The sequence below is a fragment of the Tachysurus vachellii genome, chromosome 19 (assembly GCF_030014155.1).
Source record: "Tachysurus vachellii isolate PV-2020 chromosome 19, HZAU_Pvac_v1, whole genome shotgun sequence".
NCBI classification, from domain to species: domain Eukaryota; kingdom Metazoa; phylum Chordata; class Actinopteri; order Siluriformes; family Bagridae; genus Tachysurus; species Tachysurus vachellii.
This window is the reverse complement of record NC_083478.1, coordinates 4908013-4918052: the sequence shown is the minus strand read 5'-3', so window position 1 is coordinate 4918052 and position 10040 is coordinate 4908013. Positions and strand designations below refer to the sequence as shown.

The window sequence follows — 10040 nt, the reverse complement described above, 5'->3', positions numbered from 1 at the left end:
CTTGACCTTGTCTGTTTTGACTGCTTATAAAAAATGAAGTATATATGATAGCCTTTTTAGTTTAACTTTTTTCCAACATATTAACATATATTTTGCAAAATTGTAATATTTGGTATAATAAACCTCATTAATATGCAAAAATGCCTCATTTTCTAGTAAAAAAAATAATTGAATTATTTTCACCATAGAGGCACAAAAGTTGATGCACAATTACAGGCTGGTATATTTCAAAGCCAGGAGATTGTTTTGACCATTTTTAATGTCAGCAAATAATAAAACCTGTTTTTTTTTTCCAGGCCAAATTGACTTGAATTCTACAATAATCACTAGAGATGAGCCGGATACTCGGCTGCCGAGTACGAGTATTATACGAGTAATACGAGTCAATATCTGTGCTCGGATTGAATGAAAATCATCATTGGGTAGCTGATTGTGTCAGCGTTCTGTGATAGGCTAGTCACAGCGCCCCTCCCCTACAGTGATAGGCTAGTCACAGCGCCCCTCCCCTACACACATACAGATGTATTGTGTTGCTGTGTCTCGCTCTGCTCACTCACAGTCACACACAGAACAGCTCTCTGTCTCTCCCTCAGTCACTCGGGTTCGTGGGTCTTTTCCGTTAACGTTTAGGGTTTCTTCAGCTTTTTACTTCGGGTTGTAACGTTAATAATACGTACTTACTAACCAATAGAGTTCTGGTAAACGTGGGTTCGTTCAGACGTGGTGCTTGCTTGGTAGAATGCGACTCGCATTGCATCTCTGCCTGTCGGAGATTTTTTTTCTTTTTTAAACCTTCAGCTGTCTCTAACCAGTAACCAGACACTGAGTGTCTGACACGTTTTTGCTGTATTTCATAAAAACATAAAGGTAGTAAGCTAGTGTTATAAATATTACAAATTAATTATTACCGGTTAAAGCCCTGCCCATTTCTAGACAAGCCCTACTTCCGGGTTATGCCCCACCCACTCCGAGTACGGATACGGATACAGATAATTCATATGGTTAACAGATACGGATACAGATACAGATAATGCTGTACTCGCTCATCTCTAATAATCACCATTTGTGAAAATTTTACACTTGTAATATCTATTTTGCCCACCAGATGTCATCTGATCAACCAACAACAGGCACACACACCCACCCCACTCAAAAACATGGCATAATTTCATGTGAATAAAACTTCTTTTACACTTCTTATGTTTTAATTATACTTAATTTATGAACTATAAACCTAACTGGTAAATGTCAAACATTACTCAGCATATCTCCAGGCCAAAGCTGACTGATGCAACTAAATTCATAAATAAGAGAGAGGAAACAAATATTATTTGCAAAACACATGTATTTTATTTTTGAACTTCTTTATAAAAATATGAATTGTTTGGTCTGGAGGCAAACTGAAATGCAAAGCCCAATGCTTTGAGCAGTGTTTGACTGTGTGTGTGCGTGTGTGTGTGCGTGTGTGTGTGCATGTGTGTGTGTGTGTGTGAAATGTTTACAAATGTGTAGCTTTTGTTTTGTCTGGAGGCTAACTGAAATGCAATGCCCAATGCTTTGAACAGTGTTTGACTGTGTGTGTGTGTGTGTGTGTGTGTGTGTGTGTGTGTGTGTGTGTGCGTGTGTGTGTAGCATCATTTCGGTAGATCATATTTTGCCCTTTGCTAGGCAAAGGCATATCAAAAGTGTGAACTATTTACAAATGTGTAGCTTTTTTTTCTGGAGGCCTAATGAAATGCAATGCCCAATTTGTGTATGTGTGTGTGTGCATGTGTGTGTGTGTGTGGTATGTGTGAGTGTGTGTTTTGGGTGCGGGTGTTAGTGGACATTTTAAGTGTGCATTTTTGTGTCTGTATGTATGTTCATTGCGCTGAAAAGGTCAAAAGGGTGTCTTAATGCCCCACTAAATGTGGACGAGTCAAATTGACCCGGGATGACTTGAGGAGGAATGTATTTATTTTACGAACACATAGTTCAACGAAAATAGACAGATCTTATAAATCTTCATAATTTGGAACAATCCTGGTAAATTTCAGGCAAATATGTGGAAGGAAACCCAAGTTATGACACATTAAACTTTCCAGATGAGTCAAATTGACTCAAGGTCTGCAGAAGGGTTAAAGAATTTGATCAATGTTAATGTCATCATCCACTGTGTCGACATATTTGGTGTTTCTCTCATACTCCCCTCGATAGTTACAGGTGATGGTAATATTCTGCCCAAGATAAGCGTTTATTATTTTTAGCAACCCAGAAGATGTATCAAACAAACAAATAAAAATAGATATTCTAATCTTTATATATGTGTAATATCTTTAATGCACAGATATGAAAGTACTATATATACTAGTGAGATATATATATATATATATATATATATATATATATATATATATATATATATATATATATATATATCACTAGTATAGTCCAAATCTATACATTCCAGCATCTTGTGGCTTCAGCTTTCTTATCAATACTAAGAAGAAGTTGTCTGGGTTTGAATACAACAGGAATCCTCCTTCTTGAACTTGGTAGCTTTTGGTGTCAACACGTTTTATATCAGTGCAGTTATATTTACTATTGTGTTTGTACCAGATTATATCAGAGACAACAATGACACTTCCACCTGAGTAACCAATCACATCAGAGCAGTCTACTGGACATGTCAATCAGAAGACAATCACACCCATGTCAGTAACCTCACTGAGTTTTTTTTTATTTTTTCAAATCCAGAATAAATACATACAGTTACTAAAGGAGAATATCTGACCTGAGATCAGGTAGAGGATCATGACAAGGAAAATTCAATTCAGTTCAGTTCAATTAAATTCAAGTTTATTTGTATAGCGCTTTTAACAATTGACATTGTCTCAAAGCAGCTTTACAGAACATAATCATAGAACAAAAAGGTTATTATAAACATTAATATAAAGATTAATAGAATGCAAAATTCAAGATTAACATTAGATATATTTAAATGTGTAAATCCCCAATGAGCAAGTCTGAGGTGACTCAGGTAGCAGTGGCAAGGAAAAACGCTCTTGAATGGAAGGAAGAAACCTTGAGAAGAACCAGACTCAAAGGGGAACCTTATCCTCATATGAGTGACACTGGAGGCTGTGATTATAAATGTACATCCTTAAATGATACTTTCATACTGATGAAAGTTGAGCTGATCCTCACTTCTACTTTTTGATCCGATGTCTTTGTGCTGTATTTGTGATGTCTTTGTGCTTCATTTCCTCTTTTCAAACAATGCTATATTCAGCGGAAGGAATTACACAACTGTGTTGCAAAAAAGTGATCCAGATCTGTATGAACCCCATCTAAAATTCTTTCATGTATACGGTTTTCTTTGTTAAACAGATCTTTTTGTTCACTATATTTTATTTTTTCTTTTGGGGTTGTGTTTTATCAGTTGCTTGCATACATACATAGGTGTACAAAACATGTTTTTTAAAACATGAAAGTAAGTTAATGTCCAGAGCTTTATAAGCACAGTGGTTGAGCATTGCACTGACATGCCTTGACACTCTAACTTGATAATAAGACAGAGGGGTCAAGAATCAAGTGAAAAAAAATCAAGAATTGTGTGCAATGTTTATTTATTTATTTATTTATTTATTTATTTAGGTGTAGTTATTTGCTTTAAAGCCACCAGATTAGTAGTTGTCATGGGATCAGTGTCTTACAATCAGAACCTCAGTGTGTCACAGTCATGGGAAATATGTATTTGTCAGGGAACTGGGTGTCTTCACATAGCGGAATTAGACTGATTAGAATTATTCAAATACATAATTGTTTTACCGACCAGTGTAAATACTGTATGTTCATGTGCAAATATTACATGTGCAGAAATACTGGAATGAACACATTAGTATTGTAGCAGCTGTTATCTGAGGTATTGTAAAGTATTGTGCAAAACAGCAATCGACTGAAATGTGAGACAGTCACAATCCATTCCAAACTTTGAGGTAAATTTCATCTACTTAAATGACTAAATGAAAGGATTCTAGATTTCATTGCAGTTGTGTCATAATAATTTTGGTGAACTATGAAAAATTTTTGGTGAACTATGTAAAAAGACACATATACGTGTATATATATATATATATATAACATCAGCAATATTTCTTACATTACAAAGCAGAGAAAGGAACTATGAACAGCTTCTGCTATTCTTGTTGTATTACTTTCATTAAAAACTGCACAAATTCCACATTTTGTAATAAATGTCTTGTAATAAATCTTTACTTGGTCAGCTTTTAAACTTTTTCTATATATGCAGTTAAACACTGAAATACAGTGACTTCAGAAAGTACTTTGCACTTAAGCTGCACATCCAAATGTTAGGATTTCAAAGTAACTTTTATTTTAAAATAAAACCACAAACATACTTTTTAACCCCACCCCCACCCCGACTGAACTAAATGAACCAAAGTCACAAATGTTAACATTTAATTTGTACACTTGTGTGATTTGATACAGTGCCTTGCATTAATATTAACCACACCTTGGGTTTTCTTCTCCATTTTCACAAGTTGTTACAAATATTAGGGAAAAAATGGCCAATAAATCAGGATTGTGGACTTGTTCTGGTGATTAGGGGCCTTCATTGTACCCTTTTGTGGTTTCTTATCACTTGCATTTTTCACACCTGTGCAAGGTTTTTCTTTTTTTTTCTTTCTTTGTGTTATTTAAGTAGCTCTTTTTAGCCTGTTTCTTTGCTCAGAGTTTGATGTTTTGTCTCCTGCTTCTCCGTTTTCCTTGATATTCTTTTTCCTTTTTTCTGTTTTTCTCTCTATCATTGTTTTTGGTCAAAGAGTGTTTACAACACTGTTCTTTATTGTAAAGAAGTGTTGACTAAAAATAAAAGCGAAATAAAATAATTAAATGAGCTAATTAGTGGTAAACCTTTATTAGTGGCAAAATTTCAAAATATCGGACTTCAATTGTCCTGAATTCAAATGTTCACTGTTAATTAAAAACAATGAATTTAGATCAAATAAGAAAGAACAAACTTCATATAGAGTGCTGAGAAAAATGAATGCAGTGTTTAAAGCACAGGTTAGCAGTGTGTTTTTATTGATAAAGATTCATAGATACACAAAATGAGAATTTCAATGACATGTAGCATGTAGATATACATAATTATATAGACAGTAGATCTCTGTCTTAAGCATCAACAGCACAACCAAATGAAAACCTATAACGAAAACCTATGTGAACGAGTATAACGAAAACGTATGTGAATGAGATAACCACTAAATTTCTTTCTTGTTATCAGACTCATGACACAGGTATTTGGTGTGACCATCGTTTGCTTCCAAAACAGAATAATTTGTTTTAGGTATACTTGCACACATTATTTGAACTAACTCAGCAGGTGGGATGTTCCAAACATCTTGGAGAACTAACCACAAATCCTCTCTTGATGTAGGCTGCTTCACATCCATCTGTATCTTCATGTAATCCCACACAGACTCAATGATGTTGAGATCAGGGCTCTGTGGGGGCCAAACCATCACTACCAGGACTCCTTGTTCTTCTCTACACCAAAGAGCTACAAACTTGCCAGTAACCTCCACCATGCTTCACTGTTGCCTTCATTATTGTACTGCTCTCCAGGCAAAAAAAAAAGCCTCCTGCTACAGCCAAATATTTCTAATGTTGCCTCATCTGTTCAGAGCACCTGCTGTTATTTTTCTGCACCCCAATTCATATGTTTTCCTGCATAGTTGAGCCCCTTAGCCTTTTTTACCAGGTCTAAGGTATGGCTTTTTGTCTGCAATTACATGAAGACCACTTCTGGCCAGACTTCTCCAGACAGTACATGATGTGTCTTTCATCTTTGCATTAAGTTTATTTGGCCGACTGCTGTGTCTACGATCCACAACATTGCCTGTTTCTTTGTGTTTCCTCAAATTACACATCATGAAATCGCAGTCTGCTTTGAAATCTTTGCCTGGGAGAGACCTTGCTGATGCAGTAGAACTAACTGTTTGCTTTGTTGCTGTGCTCAGTCTTGCCATGGTGTATGACCTGTGACATGAAACTGTCTTCCACAACCTCACCTTATTAGCAGAGTTTGTCTGTTGCTTACTCGGATTGAAGCCCCTACCCAGCTTTATGTTTCAACCCACATATGAAATTGATGATTTGCACATGCTTGGTATAATTGGTCAATCATACATGTGACTCTGATCTTACAAAATCCTGACTTTGTGCAAGTGTAAGAATTGTTGGTGGGGTAGTGAAGTAATTTATACTGACGTACGTGTCCCTTAATGACACATGTTTTCGGATTGCGTACGAAACCCTTCCACAATCCCACTAAGAGGTGTGTCCTATTTTGCACGGGTTTGTTTTGAAATCACAAGATCAACTATCAGAGTTTGTCTTACCTTGAACGCAGCTGTCCTTCGAAGTCCCTCTGTCTTCTAAGAAAGGATCCTCTTCAAGTTCTTCTACCTAATCTATTGTTTGAATCTTTAAATGAAGGAGTCAGACTTAGACCTTTTTGTCTTTTCAGGGTCCTCACGATGGGAGGCCTTGTTTTTATTAAAAGCAATGTAATACAGATAAATGTGTGTAATATATGTAAAGTAAAATAAAAGAAAATTACAAATAAAATCGCCTTCAAATAATCAAACAGTATAAGAATAAGTAAAAGTAATTAAAATGCAAAGATTATAACAAATCAAGAAACACTTTCCAAGTGTAAGCTTGTGTTTGTTCTCTGATGCACATAGAGTATAACATGCACTGAGGCTGCCTACACTAGAATGTACACCCAGATGATATTTCATGGGCCTTATATACACTTTGTAACATTGCTATTGCAAGTTGGATTTTGCTCGAGTCGAGTCTGGCCCCATTGGGCTTTTTCGACAGCCAACATCAAATTTCGTCCTCCAAGCATTTCTTGTCTGCGACCCTGAGTGCTACTCATGTTTATTCTCATCTTTAAACAATTCTATATAAGGTTATATGGTTTCAGTTAACTCCCTGCAGCTGCAAAGCTGTGATTTCATATGACTGAAACTTTCTCTCGCCGTCGAATTTTCAACAGCGAGCGTTGAAACACTTCATTTGCAGATTTCACCTGAGAATGCACAGTGGGCTTTAAAGATTTCACCGCAAGAAACATAATCATCTAAGTTTACAAGTTCAAAATAAGCAATATTAATCTTATCAAATCTATTATAGGAGAATACATGAACATAAGAAAAAGGAAAGCAATTCAGAGTTCTCCTGAACTTCTGAAAATAAAACTTCTTCCAGCTGTCTAGGTACAGCGTCTGATCCCTCGTTGTCTTCTTTTAGTCACTCATATTTAATTCTTTCAACTCTTTAACAAACTCTTTAACCTTTTGTATTTTTACATTGATTTTCCTTTGTCTATTTGCCTTACGTCTCTCCCTCCCTTCTTTTCCTATTTTTCCTTCTCTTTTTACTATCTATTTCTGTCTGTCTTCTGACTGATAAGTTAACAATTGGTTGAGATATATCTTTGTATTTATTTGGGTTTGTTTGCTGAGAACCAGAATTGGAGCCTAGGAAGATTCCTGTAACTCCATCCTGTACCTGCCAGGGTCTTACAACAGTAGTCACACTAAATACTGATTTGATTTAGATTTTTCTTCTGTTTGCTCACTTTGTATCTTGTAGATTGGTAAAATTAAGCAATTAAAGTATATATTTTCAAAAGCATTCTTCTTCAGCACTGTCTAAAACTTTTCCTCAGTAGCTCTGTACTCACAATTAACTTTATATTTAACAAAACAAAGCAGACAGACAGACAGACACACACACACACACACACACACACACACACAGTAGATAACAGTACCATAATGAAGTGAAGAGAGACAGTACATAATTGAGATTTGAGCCACTACGATGCAACTCACAACATTAAGCACAACAGAGTTCAGCAGCTCGAGCAGGAGGTTCTGACTGATTCTTTCTCTGGTGCAGTTTTAAATTGCACTCATTTTGATGTTTTCATACACAGAAGCTGAATCTGTGTTATAATCAGGAGTAAGCTGAAAGCAGAAAAAAATTATATTACTTGTACAAATCTTTATCCTGTGTGGGGCAGTGGTGGCTCAAGAGGTTAAGGGCCAGGGTTGTTGCTCAGAAGGGCAGTGTTTAAGCCCCAGCACTGCCAAGCTGCTACTGAACTTAACCCTCCCTGATTCAGGGACACTGTATCATAGCTGCCCCTGTTCTCTGACTCTAGCCTCCTCAGTTGGGATATGCAAATAAAATAATTCCACTGTGCTGTAATGTCTATGTGGTGATAATAAAGGCTTCTATGCCCCAATTTCATTCATTCATTTCATTTCATTCACACATTTACAAACTCTCTCTCTCTCACACACACACACACACACACACACACAAACACACACACACACACACAATTACTCACTTGTTTATTCTCTTTACTCTTGAATGCTGTATTTTCTGTAATTATAAACAAAGACATGAATTTTCAGCAGCTCTGTCTGTGTGCATGTGTGTGTGTAAATCTCACCTTGTGTTCTCTTCTGTCTCACTTTGTAGATCATTAGCCCACATCCTCCGATCAGCAGCAGAGTCTCAAAAACACACACACTGATGATGATGATGATGATGATAGAGGAAGCTGGAGCCAGAAATAGAAACGATACAGGAACAGACCAAACACATTAACCAAACACATATCTTACAATATAATGTGTGCAAATATAAATATAAAGTAGAAAGAAATGAAATATGTGCAAATCAATAGAAGAAACATATTTTCATATTTTTAACATTAAACAAATACAATCTGTAACATTAGCAGCTAAAAGAAGACAAAAATACAATGAAAGAGTGAGTTATGTATAAAGAGTAAAGAGTTCTTACTGGAACACACTGCAGATGGAGTTTCTATCAGTGCTGCTGAGGTCATCAGGTCGGTGTCTGTTGTTGTTTTTGTTGTTGTTGTTGTGGGAATTTTTGTGCTCAGTTCTAAATATGAGATTGAAAAAAAAATCATCTGTCTGTACACACAGGTTTATTGTGAGGTTTATTTTGAGTCAGAAAGATTTATTTTCAAAATGTCAAAAATATAATGCTCACCTGTAACATGTAGCCACACCTGTGTAAAGTAGATGTAATAACTGACTGATCCTTTTCCATTCCACAAATTAAATAAATAAAATCCTTCATCAGTTTCTCTCACGTCGCTGATGTTCACACTGAGAACTTTAGCACTTCTGTCATCAGAAATAGAGAATCTGCCGTTCTGAAATTTCGTGTTAGTATCAAGAATTGATTTAATTTTAATGTCATCATCCACTGTGTCGACATATTTGGTGTTTCTCTCATACTCCCCTGGATAGTTACAGGTGATGGTAATATTCTGCCCAAGATAAGCGTTTATTATTTTTGGCAACCCAGAAAATGTATCTGTCAATTCAAAAAAAACAAACAAATAAAAATAGACTTTCTAAGCTTTATAGATGTGTAATACCTTTAATGCACAATTATGAAAGTACTAGCTCTGGATATAAATATTTTGTCTATATAAATGTCTACTGTATAAATATTTTGTCTATATTTATATATATATATATAAAACCTTTTTACTCACTATTATAAATTTTTAGGTTCATGGTCAAGTTGCTCTGATCCCCCAGTCCAAATCTATACATTCCAGCATCTTGTGGCTTCAGCTTTCTGATCAATACTAAGAACTGTTTGTTTGTGTTTGAATACAACTTGAATCTTCCTTCTTGAACTTGGTGGCGTTTGGTGTCAACACGTATTATATCAGTGCAGCCTTTTTCATTCACTTTGCAGATATATTTACTATTGTGTTTGTACCAGTTTATATCAGAGAACACAAGGACACTTCCACCTGAGTAACCAATCACATCAGAGCAGTCGACTGGACCTGTCAATCAAAACAAAATAACACTTATGTCAGTAACATTACTGAGCTTTTAATATTCTCATAATCCAGGATGAATAACATCACATACAGTTTACTAAAGATGAAT

General features: G+C 35.7%; 1 protein-coding gene across 1 annotated transcript; it reads right to left on the bottom strand.

The window, feature by feature from the left end:
• Nucleotides 1-7885: 7885 nt before the first annotated feature.
• LOC132862851 (uncharacterized) lies at nt 7886-9931 on the bottom strand. Its single transcript, XM_060895177.1, has 6 exons — nt 9632-9931; nt 9118-9447; nt 8902-9006; nt 8546-8656; nt 8441-8475; nt 7886-8051 (listed from the first exon to the last, which is right to left on the bottom strand). Exons 1-6 carry the CDS (start codon nt 9690-9692, stop codon nt 7986-7988), a joined length of 708 nt encoding a protein of 235 aa, XP_060751160.1. The 5' UTR covers nt 9693-9931; the 3' UTR covers nt 7886-7985.
• Between the last annotated feature and the right edge of the window lie 109 nt (nt 9932-10040).

What these genes read in the sequence shown, in the direction of transcription:
- LOC132862851 (XM_060895177.1), bottom strand. Translation starts at nt 9,692, where the DNA reads ATGTATAGATTTGGACTGGGGGATCAGAGCAACTTGACCATGAACCTA. An exon ending in GAACCTAAAAATTTATAATA is followed by an intron (nt 9,448 to 9,631) that starts GTGAGTAAAAAG and finishes TTGAATTGACAG; the next exon opens with ATACATTTTCTGGGTTGCCA. An exon ending in GGTGTGGCTACATGTTACAG is followed by an intron (nt 9,007 to 9,117) that starts GTGAGCATTATA and finishes TCTCATATTTAG; the next exon opens with AACTGAGCACAAAAATTCCC.